The sequence below is a fragment of the Desmodus rotundus genome, chromosome 11, assembly GCF_022682495.2.
Source record: "Desmodus rotundus isolate HL8 chromosome 11, HLdesRot8A.1, whole genome shotgun sequence".
Lineage (NCBI taxonomy): Eukaryota > Metazoa > Chordata > Mammalia > Chiroptera > Phyllostomidae > Desmodus > Desmodus rotundus.
Window position 1 is genome coordinate 93,419,733 of NC_071397.1, and position 21,862 is coordinate 93,441,594.

Consider the following 21,862-nt stretch of genomic DNA (forward strand, 5'->3'; position numbering starts at 1 on the left):
ATGAAGATAATGATGATGCAGGGTCACAGGAGAAAGTGGCTGAGTGATGACACCTCAGACAAGGTAATTATTGAATGCCTGGTGAGGACCAGAGACCTGAATGAAGGGGGCACTAAGTCCTATGACTATGAGGGAGGAACAAACCTCCAAATGTATTTTGTGACTACTGGAGAATCCAGATCTAAAGACCCAACTTGTGAAATAGGGAAGAGTAGAAAAGCAGACCTAACATTTCTGTAAAGATAAAAATTGACTTCCTGTTTGGCATGGGACTCAAAAATCACAGAGACATAAACACTCCTTTACATGGATGTCTGCCAAAAAACAGGATGCATCCTTACCAGCCAAATTGCATACACAGATGAGAATTAATGTTATCAATAAGCTATTAACAGAAGAGAAAAATATTCCCACATTATCAATTGATAGAAAACATGTGTTCCTCAGAGTTTTGACTGGGTTTTGACCAGCTGCAAAAATGAAAATATATTGGGAGAAAATCAGGGTAATTAAACATGAAACAATAAAAGGAAGTCTCAGCCTGTATGCCAGTCCTGAGGTGGAATGAACTCTGTTTCTGCACAGAGGTAGTTTTGACAAAGCCAGAGCCACCCATTCTATTCTTCTGCTTTATTGTTTCAGGGCAAATGCACTCTGAATAAATTTTTATAAAAATGTATCCATTTATAAAATTATCCTATTTATTGAAATTGGTAGTCCATAATACTACCAAATGTGGATTTAAAATAGCATATAGTAATTGAAGGATCCTACTGTTTCTAGAAGAATTTAGAAGTATTTCAATATAATTTTTTCCAGACTATATCTATTTTTAGAAATAAGATAATGATCTTTTAGTTTTCTATTTTTATAAATTTTGTTCAGAAATATAGAAACTAAAGGTAGCTATTAAAATGTGAGCCCTAGACTTCCAGCCAAGATGGAGACATAGGTAGATACACTGTACCTCCTTGCACAACCCAAAGAAGGAAAACAACAACAAATTTAAAAACAAAAAAACCCGGAACTGCCAGAAAATTGAACTGTCTTGGAAGTCCAACAACCAAGGAGTTAAAGAAGAAACATTCATGCAGACCTATAGGAGGGGCAGAGATAGGTACCTGGGGCAGAGAGGACTCACAGCAAGGCAGCGCCTGGCAGAGTGGGCAGTCCCACATTCGTGTATAGATAAACCGGAAGAACAACTGGGGAGCGAGACAGACTGCACAACCCAGGATTCCAGCACAGGGAAATAAAGCCTCAGAGCCTCTGACTGAAAACACCTGTGGGGATTGAGGTGGCAGGAGAAACTCCCAGATTCACAGGAGAGTTCGTTGGAGAGACCCACAGGGGCCTAGAATGTACACAAAACTACGCACCGGGAATCAGCACCAGAAGGGCCCAATTTGCTTGTGGGTAGCAGAGTAAGTGACTGAAAACCGGCTGAGATCTGAGCAAGTGGCGTTGTTCCCTCTCCAACCCCTCCCTCACATACAGCATCACAACGCAGTGAGTGGGTTGCCCTTCCCTGGTGAACACCTAAGTCTCCGCCCCTGGCTACATAACAGGCACACCAAGACAAAACAAAAATGGCCCAAATGAAAGAACAGATCAAAGCTCCAGAAAAAATACAACTAAGAGATGAAGAGATAGCCAACCTATCAGATGCACAGTTCAAAACACTGGTAATCAGGATGCTTACAGAAGTGGTTGAGTATGGTTGCAAAATAAAGGAAAAAGTGACGGCTATGAAAAGTGAAATACAGGAAAATGTACAGGGAACCAACAGTGAAGGGAAAGAAACAGGGACTTAAATCAACAGTTTGGGCCAGAAGAAAGAAAGAAACATTCAACCAGAACAGAATGAAGAAAAAAGAATTAAAAAATATGAGGAGAGGCTTAGGAACCTCTGGGACAACTTTAAATATTCCAACATCTGAATCATAGGGGTGCTAGAAGAAGAAGAGGAAGAGCAAGAAATTGAAAACTTATTTGAAAACATAATGAAGGAAAACTTCCCTAATCTGGCAAAGGAAATAGACTTCCAGGAAGACCAGAAAGATCAGAGAGTCCCAAAGAAGTTGGACCCAAGGAAGCATACATCAAGGCACATCATAATTACCTTATCCAAGATTAAAGATAAGGAGAGAATCTTAAAAGCAGCAAGAGAAAAGGAAACAGTTATTTACAAAGGAGTTCCCATAAGACTATCAGTTGATTTCTCAAAAGAGACCTTACAGTCAAGAAGGGGTTGGAAAGAAATATTCCAAGTCATGAAAGGCAAGGACCTACATCTAAGATTGCTCTAACCAGCAAAGCTATCATTTAGAATGGAAGGGCAGATACAGTGCTTACCAAATAAGGTCAAGTTCAAGGAGTTCATCACCACCAAGCCCTTATTATATGAAATGTTAAAGGGACTTAACTAAGAAAAAGAAGATAACAAATATGAACAGAAAAATGACAACAAACTCATAGCTATTAACAACCGAACCTAAAAAAAAACAAAAACAAAAACAAAAATGAACTAAGCAAACTAGAACAGGAACAGATTCACAGAAATGGAAATCACATGGAGGATTATCAGTGGGGTGTTGGGGGAGAATGGGGAAAAAGGTACAGGGAATAGAAGCATAAATGGTAGGTATAAAATAGACAGGGGGAGGTTAAGAATAATATGGGAAATGGAGAAGCCAAAGAACTTATATGTATGACCCATGGACATGAACTAAGGTGGGGGAATTATGATGGGAGGGGAGGTATAGGGAAGAGGAGGAGTAAAGAAGAGAAAAAAATGGGACAACTGTAATAGCATAATCAATAAAATATATTTAAAAATAAATAAAATGTGAGCCCTTATTTTGCTTTCCTTGGTCATTAATATAAATATTTTATTTACTTGATTATATGGAAATAAACCTCAACAAGAATACGGTAGACATGCATCTTCATATTTTCTCAAAAAAATCTCTAAATAGACACTATAGGCATATAAATTGGAAAACAGTTAGTAAAATTGTCATTATTTGCAGATGACATTATAGTGTACTTAGAAAAGCCTGTAGTTTCCACCAAAAAAAACCTACTCAACCTAATAAGTGAATTTGGCAGAATAGCAGGAAACAAAGTCAATATTCAGAAATTGAAGGTGTTTTTGTACACCACAATGAAATTTCAGAAACAAAAACTAGGGGGGAAATCCCATTTAGTATAGCAACAAGAAAAATAAAGTACCTAAGAGTAAACTTAACCAAGGAGGTAAAAGACCTGTCCTTAGAAAACTACAGAACATTAAAGAAAGAAATCAAGAAAGATAGAAATAAATGGAAACATATACTGTGTTCATGGATTGGAAGAATTAACATCATTAAAATGTCCATAATACCCAAAGCAATCTATAGATTCAATGCAATCTCTACTAAAATACCGATGTCATATTTCACAGATCTAGTGAAGTATTTCACAAATACCTCAAAAATTTATATGGAACAAAAAATGACCCTGAATAGCCTCAGCAATCCCAAGAAAGAAGAACAAGGTAGGAGGGATCACAATACCTGATATCAAACTATACTAAAAGGCTACAAGGCCACTATAATTAAAACAGCCTGGTACTGGCATAAGAACAGACACATAGACCAATGAAACAGAATAGAGAGCCCAGAAATATACCCATGTCTCTATGGTCAACTAATATTTGACAAAGAGGGCAGGGGCATAACATGGAGTTAAAATAGCCTCTTCAATAAATAGTGTTGGGAGATCAGGACAGGTACATGCAAAAAAAAAAAAAATGAAACCACCACCAACTTACACCATACACAAAAATAAACTCAAAATGGGTAAAGGACTAAAATATAAGTCATGACACGTAAAAGGCCTAGAGGAAAACATAGGTAGTAAAATTTCAGATATCCCATGCAGCAATATTTTCACTGATATATCTCTTACGGCAAGGGAGATAAAACAGAGAATAAGCAAATGTGATTACAAATTAAAAAGCTTCCTAAAGAAAACATCAAAATGAGAAAGGATCCGACACTATGGGAAAACATTTTTGCCAATGATACTTTGGACAAGGGCTTGATGTCCAAAATATATAAAGAACTTATACACTCAATACCAAGAAGACAAATAATACAGTTAAAAAATGGCCACAAGACCTCAACAGACACTTCTCCAAGGAGGACACACAGAGGGCCCAGAGACAGATGAAAGGATGCTCAGCATCACTAGCCATCAGAGAGATGCAAATTAAAACCACAATGAGGTACCACCTCACACTTGTCGGAATGGCCATCATTAACAAATAAACAACAAGTGTTGGAAAAGGTTGTGGAGAAAAGGGCACCCTGGTGCACTGTTGGTGGGAATGCAGACTGGTGCAGCCACTGTGGAAAACAGTATGGAATTTCCTCAGAAAGCTAAAAATGGAACTCCCTTTGACCCAGCAATTCCACTGCTGGGATTATACCCTAAGAATCCTGAAACACAAATTCCAAAGAACCTATGCAGCCCTATGTTGATAGCAGCATTACTTACAATAGCCAAGTTCTAGAGACAGCCTACGTGCCCATCAGTAAATGGGTGGACCAAAAAAATGTGGTACATTTACACAATGGAATACTATGCAGCAGAAGTAAAGAAGAACTCTTACCTTTTGTGACGGCATGGATGGAACTGGAGAATATTATGCTAAGTGAAATAAACCAGACGGTGAAAGACAAATACCATGTGGTCTCATCTATAAGAGAAAGGTAATGAACAAAACAAACAGGCGAGCAAAATAGAACCAGAGGCATGGAAACAAAGAACAGACTGACAGCGACCAGAGGGGAGGGGGATGGGGTATAAGGGGGGAAAGAAGGGGAAGGGACTAGTCAAGGAACATGCATGAATGACCCATGGACATGGACAACAGGTTGGGGATTGACTGTGGGAGTGGGGGGTGGGCTGGGCAGAGGAGGGCAAAGGGGGGAAAATTGAGACATAACTGTAATAGAAAAATAATAAAATATTTTTTTAACAAAAGAAACTCTAAAAGTTTCCATAACAGTATTCTCCTTTTGGAGTCTATATTTTAATTTCCAGTACATTTACAATTAGTGTAAAGCTATAAAAATTGAGAAAATAGGCAGAAATGACCTAGTTTTTATAGAATTGGGAGTGTAAAATGAATGTGAGAAAAACTTTATTCTTTTGGATATTCTTACAGCTACTCAGACATGTATTACTTAACAAAGATGGCTACTGCTTCACACTAAGTCACACCTAATGAGAATTTGGGTGAATGCAGGTTACACAAGTGTTGGTGCTGGAGTTAATCAAAGCTGGAGGAAACAGGTCACCGAACGCAGTTCAGTGCCCTTGTTAAGTATAACTTGGCACTGTGACTCCTACTTACAATGACTTCCCAGTGCTCAGAGGGTCTAGTCTAAACTAACAAAGCTTGTAGACAAAGACTTGAAATTCAACTCACCTACATCTCCTATAGCCCTACTTTCCACACTCTACAGTCCTACCAAAGATATTCCCCGTGGGAGCTGTAATAACTCCCCTCCTTTGTTCATGGTGTCCTTCTACCTTATTACCTGGTCTCTACTTGATACATTTGTTTTCATACTTTCATACGCGATACTACAGTCATCACTTCTCCCAGACCTTTCCATGAAGAAAACGTTACTGCGACCACCCATCATTGTACTCCTCGCTATAGCAATTCTGTTGCAATTGAATGTTTGAGTGTATGTTTCTTCTACTTGTTTTTCAATCGATTCCTTCACTATAGAAATTGTTTTCCATATTTAAATACAAGTTTAATTAACAAATATAAACTGCCTGTTAGATAAATATTTATGAAATAAAGAAATTTTCAAAATTAACATACCAATTAGAACAAGACATGTTAAGAATTTTAAAAAGTAACTGAGATTTAAAAAAAATGTTATTAAAAATTAATTGTACTTGAACAGAATATGGGCTTTTGAAATTGTTCCCCTCCATAACTTATTATTTCAGTGTAATTTTTAAACATTGGAAAGCAGTCTCATCCTATGGAAATTTAACCCAAAGTGCTGCAGCTGAGAGTTTGAAATCTGCCTATACATGCCTGTAGGAGATGGGGAAAGGACAAGACAAAAAAAGTCTCTTATCCCAAAAGCATTTTGGAGGTGGCCAAGAGGTCGGCATTTAATAGTTAGCCAAGGAAATGACGAGAAGGAAATTGTTTTGTGTCTCGGGAACCATGTGGAATTCCAAGATAAGGAAAACAGTTGCTAATTTGAGTATAAAAGCAGGAAACATGATACACTTGTTTCCTTTTATGCAAACACAGTATATGAGGGGCTGTGTGAAAATTATTTTTCTCTTGCTGAACCACAAAGACATAGAATCCAAGTGCTTCCTTTGGACACGCTGGCTTTTCTTTCCTTCTTTTTTTCTTTTTTCTCTTCTATTTCTTGTGGATATTATGGCTAATAACACAACAACTTTAGACAGTCAATGGCCAGAAAACTTTTGGGGTAAGCTATTTTCTTTACCTGCTTTTAATCGAAAATTAGAGTGCAGAGAAATATTCTGCAAGAGCAGAGACATTTTGCTTACTGTGAACTGATGGTTTTCATCTATTGATTATAATAGAATAGAGGTCTTTAAAGTGGGCTATGAAGACACTTAAGAAGAATCTGTGCAACAGGTATAAATGTGGCTGGTGTTACAAGATAGAATTAGAAAGTAATAAGAATAAAAACGAGGAACAAGGCAGCAGTAATTGCTCTTTGGAAGATGACAATGTGTATTTTGTTAGAAAAGGAAGTTGTATTTGTTTTAAAGTTAGAGATTATGTGTTTTGTTTAATGAAACCAAGAATTTTTGTAGAGTTTATTTTTAACATACCTTGTCAATGTTATACTTTTTAATTCCCAAAGGGAATCTAAATAATAAATCAACCAAGAATTTTTGTAGAGTTTATTTTTAACATACCTTGTCAATGTTATACTTTTTAATTCCCAAAGGGAATCTAAATAATAAATCTGTACTTCAGGAGTGTGATAACACAGATAAAGGAAGGACTCATAGTATGAACATAAAGGGGAAAACTGAAATAGAAAAAGTTAAGTGGAAATAAGATCACACATAACATTGCAAAGGAAGCTTATCACGAGAGCAAAAGGCACAGCCCGAAGGGCTTTCTGTGTTCAGACACGGCTATGAGGCAGACACCAGCAGCAGCAAGGAGGTCAAAATTACCAGTTGTTCAAGGTTAGAGGTACAGGCGAGGGCTAAAATGTAAAACCGACATGTACTCTGGGGTTCAGGGAAATTTTTAAAATAAAGGGGGCAAGTTGAGTTACATCCAGAAAAAAATGTTAAAGGAGAAAATGGAGTTTATTGAGAGATCAATTACTTACTAGTCCAGAGCAAGTTTTTAACCATCGCAGAGAACTATTTCGGAGTTTCTGGTGCTGTTCAAGAGGACGTGCTGGGACACTGAGGTGGCAAGTGAGCAGCCGCAGCTAACTGTCCCGAGCAACCTCACCTATTGTCCACCATCACAGAAGTTTGCATGCAGAGGGTTAATTACTTATTTTTACCATCAACCATTTATGTTGGCTTCAAGTGTGTAAGGGAGAGATAATAGGGAACATCCTAAATAATTTATAGAAACAAATTAGAACGAAGAAAATAAATTGTATTTGCATGCTAAAAAAATGGCCTGGTAACTCTAGGTAGACACCAGTAGAAAATAAGCCTTTGAACTGCAGACGACTAAATATACATATTTGTTACATACTTGTTACAATACGACTCATTTACAGTGAATGTAAAGTGAATGTGCTGAAAAACAGCTAGAGGGTGTTTACACTAAGTTCTTCATTACAAAAATAAGTAGCTGTATAAATGTATTTAAAAGTAAAGTAAATCTTACTGCAAAAGTTAATGATAAAAGGCAAATCTATTTTTTCTCCAACATTAAAAGTTAAATGTCTGTCAGGCTCACTTAAGGAAAAGAAATAATTATTCACTGACTGAAACATGGATGATAATCACAAAATAAACTTGAATCTCTAAGAGCAAATGTTTAATTAGAGTCTATTGGCCAACCCTAAAAGTGATAGTTTTTCTTTAAAAATACAGAAATCTGTGCTTGAGAAGGAATTCAAACTTACTGTTCCAAAGATAGTTCCCAGTGGTTCTTTGTCTTATGTGAATACAATGGAAAATAGATTAAAAATAATGAAAACCAGGAAGTGTAATATTGATAAACATTAACAAAACCAGGGCAAATATGTTGAGCGGATATAATGTTTGGGGGAAAACATAAAAAAGGTCACATTTTTCTGAAGTAAAAAATATTAAGTCTAAGATGCAAAAATGTAAACGTGAATATGTAAAGTATAAATATTTCCTAAAACATAAATGTCTATCTTTTTGATTTTCTTTCTTATGTATACTTAAATTGATATCTATTGTGATCACAGACTCCACATATAATTTTGAAAATGCTGTAAAACACTGTAAGACATTGTCTATGGCTTCCAAAATCAACTGGCTGCTTCACACTTTGAACTTAGAGAAGTAAAGAAAGACTAGCTTAGAAAAACAAAATTTGTGCATTAATCGTATCAATTTCCCAGACTTAACAGACTTAAGCTGCATCAAAAGTTGTTTCACAAATATAATTTTCCTGGTTTACTTTACTGAATGCTAAAAAGTAAGGTAATGATAGCAGGTGGTTATCAGTCATGACAGCATGCATTTTCATAGTAATTGCCCCCAAAATCTTACTAAACGTTATGTCAATGTTAAAGTAATTAGTGAGAGGGTGGTCAGCAAAATCAGCCTGAGAGTGACAATACAACTGAAGACACCACCTTGCATTTCTCACTTTTGCTTAAAACTCTTGCTGTAAACACTCCCAGGAAAGCAGAGGGAAACAGTCTGGGGAAGTTCGCTGCACCCCGCTGTAATGAAATAGTAGAGAGGTGTCCTTTATCTTGGTTATCCCCTTGGTACTCAGAGTCCTGAAGAAGACATACTTTTGGTTATACTTCCTGCCTTACCACGTGGCTTTTCGGTTAGCATAACCGGTTCAGTAGCTTGCATTTATTCACCTTAATTAATCCTCTCCTGAACTGCAGTGTCTGTCCTCAAGAAGATTACCTCTTGGAGTAGATGGTGTGTCCATGACAAATGCAAATAGATGCTTTTATTGTTTGGAACAATACAGGATAATATATAGTAAAATTGTAATGATTGATAATAGTTATGAGTTTTTAAAAAAATGGCAGAAATGATCCCTAAATCCTTCCTTCTTAGAAGGAAAGAGACTTCACCTGTTCCTAAAAGGTTAGATAGGGTTCAAATAAGGAATCAAATGATTCCAGGAAGGACTTTTCAGTCATTCATTTTTCTTTCATTCACTCATTAACTCATTCATTCATGTATTTAACCAGTGCATTAGTCTACTCAGGTGTACTGACTCGCCACCCAGTAGATGACAGGCAATGCATTACACGTTAGGACAGACATAGGAATAGCTGAAGAAGTTAAGGGAGTTCAGGAGAAATGTTAACAGCAAACGTACAGAAGTAAACACACACAAGCCATGTCTGCAGAGAAGTGAGTGGCTTAAGGCAGATTTGTGTAAAGATTTGAGGTCAGTGTAAAAGTTTGATCTAGTTTAACATAATGCTCAGTTTCATGAACTTAGGTCCCCCCGTTTTCCTCTTTGCTAAGGCTTTTCTCTAAGGTTGCTATCCCACTTAGGGCAGGTTTTCATGGGCCCAGCTCAGAGTCTGGAGTGTTCCCCAGTCCATCTTCCTGGGAAGCCCTGAACCACTATTTTTGTTTTCCCAGCCTACTGAGATTGCACACAACTCTACTGATGTTTTGCCTCTCTTTAAATTTGCTTCATCAAGGGGAGGGGGATTACAGGGCTGGGTGAAAAAATAAAACCTTATAGACACAGATACTAGTATGGTGATTACCATGGGGAAAGGGGGGGTGGAAGGAGGCGGAAGAGGGTACAGTGGGGATAAATGGTGATGGAAGGAGACTTGACTTGGGGTGGTGAGCACATAATACAATATATAGATGATGTGTTATAGAATGGAACACCTGTAACCTATATAATTTTGTTAACCAATGTCACCCCAATACATTCAATTATAAGTAAGTAAATAAATAAAATGTTTTCCAGTTTTGGTAGGTCTCTCACGACTTCAGATTTTGAAAAATATTTTTAATCTGTATTTTATAATTGTTATCAGGGGTTTGATTCAAGTTAGCTCATCATATACAGGAAGAGGAGTGCTACTCCTTTCCTATTTAACTTACCTTCTATTCTAACAATATTGTTGAATAGTCATATTCAGAATATTGCTTATGACTTTTGCCTCTGGCCAAAACTACTTACAGTCTCCCAGCCTTTCGTGCATTTGTTTTTCAAACCCACCCAAGAAAACACCTCAAATGTCACTTCTTCTAGGGAGTTTTTCTGACTGTCCTAGAAATAAGTTATTTTATCTTGCAAGTGGAATGACACTTAGGGCCTGTGATACTCCTGCATGTCATTTAGTTTTATTTAAAGAGTATAAACTAATCAGTCTAGTTTCCACTCATCTGAAAAGGAAAACGAAATTCAGGAATGTCAGTGGCAACTCAGGTGGTGAGAGTGGGCCTCAGTGAGAGGTGGACATGTAAGCCCAAACTAAAATGAACCGTTCGGAGAACTGAGGGGAGATCTTCCGGAGCAAGTTGCAACCAGTGCCAGGCCTTAAGTCGGGTGCGTGTCTGCTGGCAAAGAGGGCCGTGTGGATGAAAGTCAGTGAGGCAGAAGGACAGCAGACATGAGCACAGAAATTAGATACAGATCAAGTTGGAACTTCTGTTTGTAAAAGGCCATTTTTAGGAGTTTGGTTTTACTCAAGAAATGGAAGGTTTAGAACAGAAGAATGATGTGAGCTGACATATTTTCAAAGGTTTACTCTGGCTTCTTATACTGAGAATAGAGTGTAGCTAGGGAGAGTCGGGCAAGAGCAGGTGCAGGAAGACCAGATAACAGGCTATTGCAATGTGTTGGGTCAGAAATGATGGTTGCTTGGACCAGGGAGGTGGCAAAGTTTTAGTAAGAAGCTGAGTTCTGGGTATAGAGGTATTATGAAAAAAAAAACCCCCAAAACCAAATAGGATTTTTGGCAGATAAGATACACAGAGAAAGCACTTACTCTGTTGAAATTATAATTAATTGAGTTTTCTGTGCCCTAGATATTATTCTCTCTGAAAAACTTTTGCCAGCATCATATTGCTTGAATCATTCACTCCAGGGCACCAAGAACAGCATAGCCTACGTCATTAATAGCTAAGCTCCTGATTCTTATAATTGCAAAGGCCTTTGTGACTAGATCAATGCGTTATTCTGTTGTCAAAGACAAGATCACTTTTCAGATATTGAGACGGTTCATCACAAGACCACTAGATGGTAGCCTCTACTAAATTTTAACACTAATGGACAGAAGTTGAAGTATTCGATTAGATTTGCTGAAAACCAGATTTGGTATTAGATTGTTAGAATTGGAGGACACTATAGTGACTATTATTATTAGATCCAAATAGGTAAAATGACTTGGATAAGTTATATAACCGTTATAAACATAATTATTCATTGAGGACTTATGGTCCAGCCCCTTGCTAGTTGTATAGAGAGACATTACAATTTAGAATAACAATATCTAATCATATGCCATACCTTACAGATTTTAGAGTTTGTTCTTTTGGCCTTCAAAGGGATCTCTGCATCTTTCAAAGTAATTGTTTGGTCTCATTATTTGCATTATATTGTAATTATAAGAAGTAAAATTATGACTCGTTTTTCTTCCCCTATGATTGTTTGGAAATAAAAAAGTAAACTTTCCTCAGAAAAGGAATATCAAGCCAATGTATTTTTCATGTATGTTTTCTTTTATAATAGGGTTTTTAAAAAAGCTCCCAGAATTTATTGTCAGAAGTTTGCCAGAATTGAATTAAATATTTATCATTTTAAAGCTGTATGGCCGATAGATGGTTTTTTTTTTCTGAATTCTACAGCTTGGGCCACAAAAATCATTCATTACAAACAAAAAGAATCCTTATGGAAGACCACTCTGTTACGATTAGGACTCTTGCTATTTCTCTGTTACTGCTTTTCTGCATTTCACACTTGTTCTTGCAGTTTGCATTTAGGGCGCTTAGCGCGATAGATGAGCTATTTCAGCAAGTCTTAGAGAGTCTTATGTCATTGCTATTATTTTTAAGTATTAAAAATTCTGCATGTATAGCAAGGGCATTAGAATTAATGAAATAATTTCTAAAAGAAATATTTGACTGACTCCATGGGGAAGGAAACCATTTTCACGGTACGTGTACTCAAATGAGTAACAGAAGTTAGGGACACCCATAACCAGGGCAGCATGAATTTTTATAGTTTCTGTAGCTCTACCTTACTGTATTTTATACTCTTTCAAAGTTTGGATAGTTTATTATTACGATGTATATATCATTCTAATGTACCTTTAAAATTCATTATTTAATCCTCTTCAGATATATACATGTAACCATAACCTTTTATTTATAATAAGAATATATTTTGAATCATAATGATCCACTCTCCTTGACATTTCCCAAAATTTTGGGCACAGACTCATTTAAAATAGATTTATTGTCAAATTGCTCTTGTGGGGATATTATTCTGCTTTCAGTGCCACCAAAAATAATTCTTTCACTGACACAACTGAAACTTGTCATTGAAGAAGATTGTGGTAGTTGAAAATATTCTTTAACAACTTATATACTGGAGTCTCTATATGGCTCTTATTTTCTTATATCAGAACAATAATATATTCTGGAAATCAAAGTCACCTGGCATATAAATATATTTCTCACTCCACATATTTTGGGTTTCTTTGCTAATTTTCTCAACCACTTTAATAAGAAGACATTATTTTTCCTTGATTCTGTATTTTTAAAGTGTTTGATTTTTTAATGAAATGGAATCCGATGCTATTTTTCACTGTAGATAAACTGTCAGAAACACATTGTTTGTCAGAAGAGACGGGGGTAGAGAGGCTGAGAGGGTCGATGCACTGATTTAGTTGAAATAAGGTGAATACATTTCTTTGCTCTCATCCGTTGCACCTGCATATATCCTGCTATGTTTGGGGTCCTCAATCAGACCTGGTGGCTGCATAAGCTTATATGCAAAAGCAACAACATTTATCTTATGAACTTGAGGATTTGTCTTCTTGTTTTATGTCATTTGTGAGTGAAAGCAATAGTTCCCTGACAAGTGCTAGTTGTTCATATTCAATTATTAAAATAATTTGTGTTAGTTCTCCTTAGAGTCTTTCAATACCGATAAAATGAGAAGTTTGAACACAAAGCAGTTTTAGAAGTTTGTTTTAGCTGAAACCCCATATCTCTGTTTCTATATTTGCAGCTGTTAATATTCAAAATTCTCTAATGGAGGTTGTTGGTTCAGGGAAATATATCTATAAAATACATAGTATTGATTTACCATAACTTTCCCAAGTATTTCTATTCATAACAGGCTATCAAATCTGGTATCCACCCTCGCCTGTCCACACCAGAATCCTGGGGGTCATTCTAGATTCCTCCTTCCCTCAGTATTGCAGAGTATGGTGTTTTTACTGGTTGACTTTTATTTTTAGAAAGTGAAGGTGGGAGAGGGATTATGTGTCCTGTTATTGTTTTTAATTTTCTTTCATTTTAAATGATCCTAAAATTTCCCCTTACTCTTTCTTTTCTCCTTCATTATGTGGTTCCCGTAAGCCACCTCTCCTTTTCTTTCTTTGTTGTTTTTCCACAGCTTTATTGAGATATAATTCACCCACAAGGACATTTAAATGGTTTTATTGTTGTCACAGAGTTGTGTGACCATCACCACAATCTAATCTGAGAACACTGTGTCCTTCAAAAAGAAACCTGTTCCCATAGCCACCACTGCCATTCCCTCCCATTTCACCCCCCAGCCCTGGGCCATCACTCATTTACTTTCTATCCCCATTGTTTGTCTGTCCTGGACATTTTAGGTAAATGAAATCATATGAGATAGGATCTTCTGGCAGTCTTTCCAAGACTGTCTCCTCACATTCCTGTATGAACTCAAAAGTTTCTTTCCTATAGCATAGTTTTTACAAAATTGCCTTTTCTCTCCACGAAGGCTTGCACTCAAAGCATGGGAGATAATTTATTGGTATCTGTATTGTTTCTCACTGATCATTTTCTAGGTAACTTGAAGTTGAATGTTCACTGCCTTCTAATTATACTGAAGGCATGGGTTTTGTACAGTTTTATTTGTTCATTTTGTTGTTCTATTTGTTTTTTGGAAGAAATGGGAAATCTTGATTTACATTGCTGCCATTGTCTTAGAAACCTTGAATTCCTATACCTTCTTTTATAGGTTCCAAATATTTGGGGCATTGATAGTTGGAAGTGAATTTGGAATTTTACTGTATTACTAGTAAGACCAATTTTAGGTTCTAGCTTTATTTATTTGCTTTTTTCAGATAGAGCCTAACTCAGAGAAATTCTTATCTCAACAGATTGCATTTTAAGGCTATGACTTAATATTATTTTTGTGACACACACTTTGGAAGAACAATACTGGGTCTAACAGATTTTTCCTAAATTGTCTTGTAATTTAAAAGTCATCTTTCTATTATAAAAATTATTGTATAGATTTAATATAACTAATTGTCTTTGAGGATTTTTATATTTGTAAAGAAAATTGAGAAAGTAGGACATAACAAATATAGTTTTTCCATAAGAGATAAATATAATAATAAAAGGTGGAAAGACACTAAATATATCCTAAAATTAAAGAGCAATACGTTTTTATATGTTCATTCATATTGGTTTATTTTATTATTTCTGAATTACATATTATCTATATATTCTCATAGAATGCAACAATAAACTGGAAAAAACCTTGGCAATCATGAAATCTAAGTCCATTAAAAATAATGAAATCAATGAGTCTAAACAAATTTCCTGAAAATCATACAGCGTGTTAGGGAGAGAGCTGAATTTGGAACCCTGGGTCAGTTAGCTTTTGCTGTGTAACAATCCACCCCAAAAGTTAGTGGCCAAAAATAATCATTTACTTGACTCATAATTCTGTGGGCTGGCAATCTGGACCCAGATCATTTTCTGCTGGGTTTTTTTTTCGAGTATCACACTCAAATGTTGGGTTGACTAGAATCTGAATGATCTGAATAATGTCATCGATCTGTTTGGAGCTTGGCAGGCTCTTGGTCAGGGCCGTAAAGGCAACTGGGCCATGTGTCTCTCATCAAACGGCAGGCCCAGCTGGATGAGTTCATATGTTGGCAATTGTGGGTTCCCAAGAGCAGAAGGGTGGCAGCTTCCACAGATTCATTTCCACTGAGTCTTTTTGGTCAAAGCAAGTCATGAAGCCAGATCAGATTCTAGGGGTGGGGAAATAGATTCTACCTCTTCATGCAAGAACTTCTAGCATTTGAAACTCCCCTTCTCTTGCTTTCCCCATCTCACAACCCCATTTAGTTAATTTCCAGTCTATGGATCTCTCAATACAGAATCCTTAGGTAAGCAATTAGATACGGTAACTTACCCCTCTACTTCAGGTAACTAATTTTGGTTAATGAAATGTAGGCATTTCCATCCAAAAGGCCATACTTGAAATGGAGCTTGAAGACTGAGTTTTCCAAATAGAAATGTAAAAGTTGTATCCAAATATAAAGAAAAAAATACATAGAAAAGCACCGAGTTTAAAAGAGAGAATGGCAGGCTTTGGGTCAGTGAGAAAATCAACATGTCTTGTAGGTTAGATGACAGGATAGAAAGTGGAGAAATGAGGTGAGCACTAAGGCTGGAGAAGTCTTTTAATATCCAGGGTGTCTTTTCACTTAAAGCAGGGGCTCTGTTACCCAGTTTCACTTGAGAAATGTGTTTTTAGTTCCCACAAAGAAACAGTAAGGTAGAATTTCTATTTTTGGTAAGGTTTTCTGTCCTTCTCCATTTCCCACCAGAAAGGAAATCTGAACTAACACAAGTTCTATGAATTGAAGGATACTGCTGTATAGTAGAGATTCTATGGAAATTCAGGAGACAGGAATACTATTATCAAAGAAGGACATGAGGGCAGCATGAACTGAACTTGGGGGCCAAGAGAGAGCCCAGTAGTCTGCATAGGTCGTGTCATCAGTGAGTCATAGATGTAAGTGACAGTCCAGAATTTCAGGAAATATAATATAAATCATCAGGCCACAGGTGCTTCTAGCCCAACACTTCCTGTCTCAGAATGAACACAGGAAGTGAGACATCGTGAAGCCTGAAAGTGGGAGGCAAGAGTGGGTGGATGAGAGCAGAGGAAAAGGCAAAATAAATATGATTACAAAATTCTTCACCAATTTTTGGCACGTCACTACTGTAACTCAAGTGGAAAAAATCTTTGCAACCCTATAAAATTTTTATGAGCTAAGACTGGCCTTTTTTTAAAAAAAAGAGACTATTTTTATTATTTACTTTTAAAGATAATAAAATAACATAAGTAACATGGAATGCTATACCTAAAATGTTATTTTACATCCTTTTGTTTAAATAAAAAGAAATGTGACTGCTTTCATTTATTCATATTCACCTAGAACCATTTTCTATTTCTCTCATTCGAAATCTGTTTAATCATCCATACTATTCCATAATTACTGCTTGTCCTCTGCCCTGTGTTGTTAGTGGAACCCCTATTTCCAAATCAAATCACTTATTTGGGTGTTTGTTTGTTTCTTTGTTTCAGAGGATCTTATAATGTCCTTCACAGTGTCCATGGCTATCGGGCTTGTAATCGGAGGATTTATCTGGGCTCTGTTTGTTTGTTTGTCTCGACGAAGAGCCAGTGCCCGCATCTCCCACTGGAGCTCAAGTCGGCGATCTAGGTCTTCGTACACTCACGGCCTCAACAGGACTGGATTTTACCGCCACAGTGGCTATGAGCGCCGCAGCAACCTCAGCCTGGCCAGTCTCACTTTCCAGCGACAAGCTTCCCTGGAGCTAGGAAATTCCTTTCCAAGGAAATCAAGCTTCAGGGCTTCGACTTTCCATCCATTTCTGCAAAGTCCACCACTTCCCGTGGAGACTGACAGTCATGTGATGACTCTCCCTTCTTCCAGTACCTCTCCCACCATCAACACTTCCCAGGGCTTGAGCCGCGCTGATTTCCACTGGTCCAGTAACAGTCTCCCGGTGGGCCTTTCACCCCCGCCCCCGCCTACCTACGAGTCCATCATAAAGGCTTTCCCAGATTTCTGAGCAAGGTGTTTTTTGTTGTTAATTTGTTCCTTTCTTCCCTTGTCTTTTCTTGAAAGGAAATCATAAATAGACTAGACAAATTTGAGGACACAGCCCACACAACCAATGAGTTTCCAAACTGAAAAATGCTTATGTAACTTGGACCCCACAACATGCATTTGCTTTGATTGTACTTTCCTTGTCACACAAAGAGGTAATATTTCTCCAAGTAGTTATATACTGATGTACTTTGCTTTCAGTGTGAGGGTTATTAAAGCTAGTGCTTCTCACTGAGAAGCGGCAGTAATACAGCATGTGTATTTTAGACTGAAATAAAAACATGGTATTTGTGGCTTTAATCCTCACACACTGCCCAATGTGATTACATAGGGAAAAAATTACTGTCAACTTACAATTTTTTTCTAGCCTAAGGAATTCAATTTCACTTTCTTCAAGATGACAGTGAGCCATTTTGTAATCTTAGATCTTTAATGAATTATATGGGCACAGAATGAGAGAACACAGAAGATTCTAAAGGGCCTTCATTGCCTTCATTTATGAAAAGTGTGGGAATCAAGCAAAGGAAGCTGAATTCTGTGGGTATTATAAGATATTGTAATTGTGACACTGATTTTTGTGCTTTTCCTAAGAATAGTTAACTACATTATTGAGGCCCAATCTTTGGATTTACTCATATGATAGTTTAACTTTCTTCACTGTTGTAGTTATGTCTTCAGAAAAGCAACAACTGTAAGTCCAATTCATATAACCTAAAAACAGACTTTAACACTGACCTTACATTTTTCTTAAGGGATGAATTTTATTTCTTAGATTTAAATCTAGCAACTGAGAAGGTGCTTTATCTAGGGACCTTCTGTAACTTCACAGACAAGTAAGCAGGGGTCAGTGGGGACAAAGTCTGTCACGGAAATGGATATTACATGCACGAAGAATTCTTCTTCCTGGATTGACTCATCAGGCATTATTACTTGTTTGTATCTCTATGAATTTCAACCTCAGATTCTGCGAAGGGTCTTTATACATTGATTAAACCATTCCGCGTAGGTCATTGGTGCGGACAGATATTTAAGGAGTTCACTTTCACAGGTGGCCACCCTCTTAAAGAAAGGTACAGCCCCAAATGTGGGTACTGGAGAGCTTCAGTGGTCAGTGGCTGTGGCTGCCCTTATTCATTCGAGGACACGACTTCACCGGATAATCACTCAAAAGGCCTGTGCTTTATTTCTGAGACAGTGAATATTTAGCTTATGTCACTGTTTGTTTGTTTCTGTGAACATGGGATTTTGGGTGAAGAAAAATGTACTCTATTTCAGTTTCTGCAGTGCAGTGGTCCTGGCTAATAGTGTCTAAATATGGCTCAAGATTGTAATAATTTTTATAAAATGAGATTTTGCATAGCATTTCTTTATTATTTTTATTTAGCTTATATTTTTTATTGTTCCTTAAGGACAATTATTTTTAATGATGTCTATAGATAGATGCTCTCTAATACAGTATACCAGAAAGAAAGAAACAAAGAAAGAAAGAAAGAAAGAAAGAAAGAGAGAAAGAAAGAGAGAAAAGAAACAAAGAAACAAAGAAACAAAGAAACAAAGAAACAAAGAAAGAAAAAGAAAGAAAAAAAAGAAAGGAAAGAGCGAGCTAGTTCCCAGGAAAACCAATTTGTTTTCAGTTCTTTTTTAACAAATTTTGCAATCGTCATATAGCCATGCATGTTTTTAAGGGATCATTACCTTAGTAAAAGGCTATCTTGTTTGTAAATTAACGTTTAACGTTTAGCGTTTAACGTGAGAAGCAAGGGAAGTTTATGGTTTTTATCTGGATTTTATATCGGGAGTACAAACTGTTTTGGATCTCTCAAATTAGAAAATGAAAGAAATCCTCTGGTGTATTTAACCATCAGGGAGGCCATGGTCTCCTCCCTCCCGGAGTTATGAAACAACCAAAATGAGTGTCTTGTAAATAATGTGCAAAGTGTGAAATGTGAAATTAAAGCAAAACCTGGAGACCCTTTAGTTGTATTTTTTATGTGAAATGTTTCATTGATTATGAAACAAAATTAAGCTGATGTTAACTTTGATTCACAGGTTATTTATTGAATTGCTTGTAAATATCTCCCATTTACTTTGGCATTTTAACCCAATGTAGAATATTGTCTCTTCCTGAGACACAAACATTATTTTATATGAAAATGTATAAAAGAAAAAGAGTGACATCACCAATAAATGGAACAGGAAATTTCAATGAATTAATGCAAATAGAAAATAAGTTATTTTTAAGAAAACATTAATTTAGATTTTTACTTCATTAGATAAACAATTTTAGAATTACTTCATTAAATATTTTAGAGCATAACTTTTAAAATTAAGATATAACTGACATAAAATTACATTAGTGTCAGGTGTATAAAAGCACCAAAGAAGTCAGGCTTGGTAAGTAAGCTCCAGCTTAGCTAAGAGCAGACAGCAGGAGGGCTGAACTTTAAATTGCATTACTGGCTGCAGTGAGGGTAGGAGGAACTAGGGTTGGCAGCTGGTAACTAATGAGCAAATGGCATGGGAATCTCAGATAAAGGTATTCAGAGCATCATGGAAGTAGCCTAAGATGTTCGTTCAAAGGTGAGGGACAAATTAAGACTTAATATTGGCAAAATGCATGACAAAGGGTTAATGATCTTTACATAAAGCACTCATATGCAGTGGGAAAAATCATTATAAGAGAGATATATAATGATTTCAATAATGATTTCACTGATCATTAGGGAATTCACTGATGAAAGTAAACATTAAAACAATTCAAAATAGGAAAGGAAACTCTATCCACACTGAAAGTAAACTAAAAGCTCCTATTAAGAATCTATAAAGACAAACAAGGAAGCAAAATATAACCAGAGACATTGAAATAAAGAACAAACTGACAGTAACCAGAGGAGAGTGGGGAGAGGGATAATGGGGGAAAACAGGGGACAGTCCATCAAGGAACATGTATAAAGGACACACAGACAAAGCCAAAGTGGGTAGGTTCAAGGGTGGGAGGCAGGGATGGGTGGGACTGTGGTGGGGTGAAAATGGAGACAATTGTACTTGAACAACAACAAAAAAGAATCTACAAAAAAACAATCTACAAAAAACAGCAACAAGATAGAGTAGACTTCTGATAAGATTGACAAGGGACACCAAGAACAACATGTACTTTCTAGCTCAGGGACACAGTGTGATACTGTAGCCAATCAGTTAAATGGAGAAAACTTTACCAGCTGATGTGAATACCAAGTCTGGAGAGACAAGTCCTGGGACATGCACGGGGTGCATCCCCCACTTCAACAAGGATTAGACCCACCCTGCTTCAGTCGCTAAGCGGCAGCTTTGAGAGTTCAAAGAAAAATGAGTTTGCTCATGAGTATCATTTTCCCCCTCTAACAAGATTTTTGTCAGACACTGTTGAAGTTCAAAGAGAAACTTTCTTTATGCCTTCAGAGAAATATAGAGAGAGTTTGTCCTGCTACAAAACATCACTCTTAGATGTCAATTATCTGATAGATGGAATGGGATTAGTAGAAAGTCCTATTGATCCATTTGGGATCTTCCCTAACACATTCACGTCTTCCAACAATCAGGAATAAACTTTCTCAAATAAAAAAAATGGCAACAGATAAATGTAAAATGTGGATTTTGGGGAAACTAATTCTAGTGGTTATAAAATTTCATATAATAAAGCAGGTGCCTGATGGTTATTAAACCAAAGCCTCTACTGAACAGACAGCATACAAAACAACCCCCCACCCCCAAACCCAAACGCAGCTACAGCTTCATTGGACTAAGTCTGTACTTTTGACCTAGAGGTTTTCCAGTCACTTCTTGACTGATGAGATGAACTGGGATTGAAACTTATAGTCAGAGGGAGCCGAGTGCAGATTTAAAGTGCTCACTGTACTCACAGTAAAATCTAACAAAATCTCTGAACTCTGACATTGGTCATATTCTGTAAATGCTCATACAGGAAAGTCTTCAACCAGCAGGTACCAAAAAGGAATTATAAATTAAAAAACAGGAGCTAGAACCAGAGGTCATGTCAAAATAAAAGGTGAAGTGGGTATCTATTTGGCCAGGGTAAATAAACAAAGTGGGAGGAGAAAAAGGGAAGCAGATTATCAGAAGGAAAAACATTATTGGCCTGGGAAGACTGAGAGGGAATCCTTTGTTTTTCCCATGGCTATCAGTCTCGCTGATTTATTTTTCTGCTCTTTCTGATTATGTTTTGTGCTCCTGAGTTTCACTTGCAGGGGACCAATATTTGTTTTGCTTTGCCAACACGTATTTTCATTTTTGCTTACCTAACATTTTAATCTTCTAGGGGAACAATTCTTCCATGTGTCACAGTCTTATTGGGACTCTCAAAGTTCCCCCACCTGTCTTTATCTCCCCCTTTATGCTCTTCAAATTGGAAAAAAATTCCCCTTTTAAATCAATACTCCACATTGTGTTTTGAATTCCATTCCCTTTTGGCCTTCCTCATGATT

At 36.8% G+C, this 21,862-nt stretch overlaps 1 protein-coding gene across 1 annotated transcript; it reads left to right on the forward strand.

Moving 5' to 3' along the window:
* Positions 1–19,351, forward strand: MYCT1 (MYC target 1). Its single transcript, XM_024552097.3, is given in 4 exon segments — positions 1–211; positions 6,335–6,444; positions 6,446–6,521; positions 16,832–19,351. Coding segments are annotated over 4 exon segments (909 nt in total). The 3' UTR covers positions 17,344–19,351.
* Positions 19,352–21,862: the final 2,511 nt, after the last annotated feature.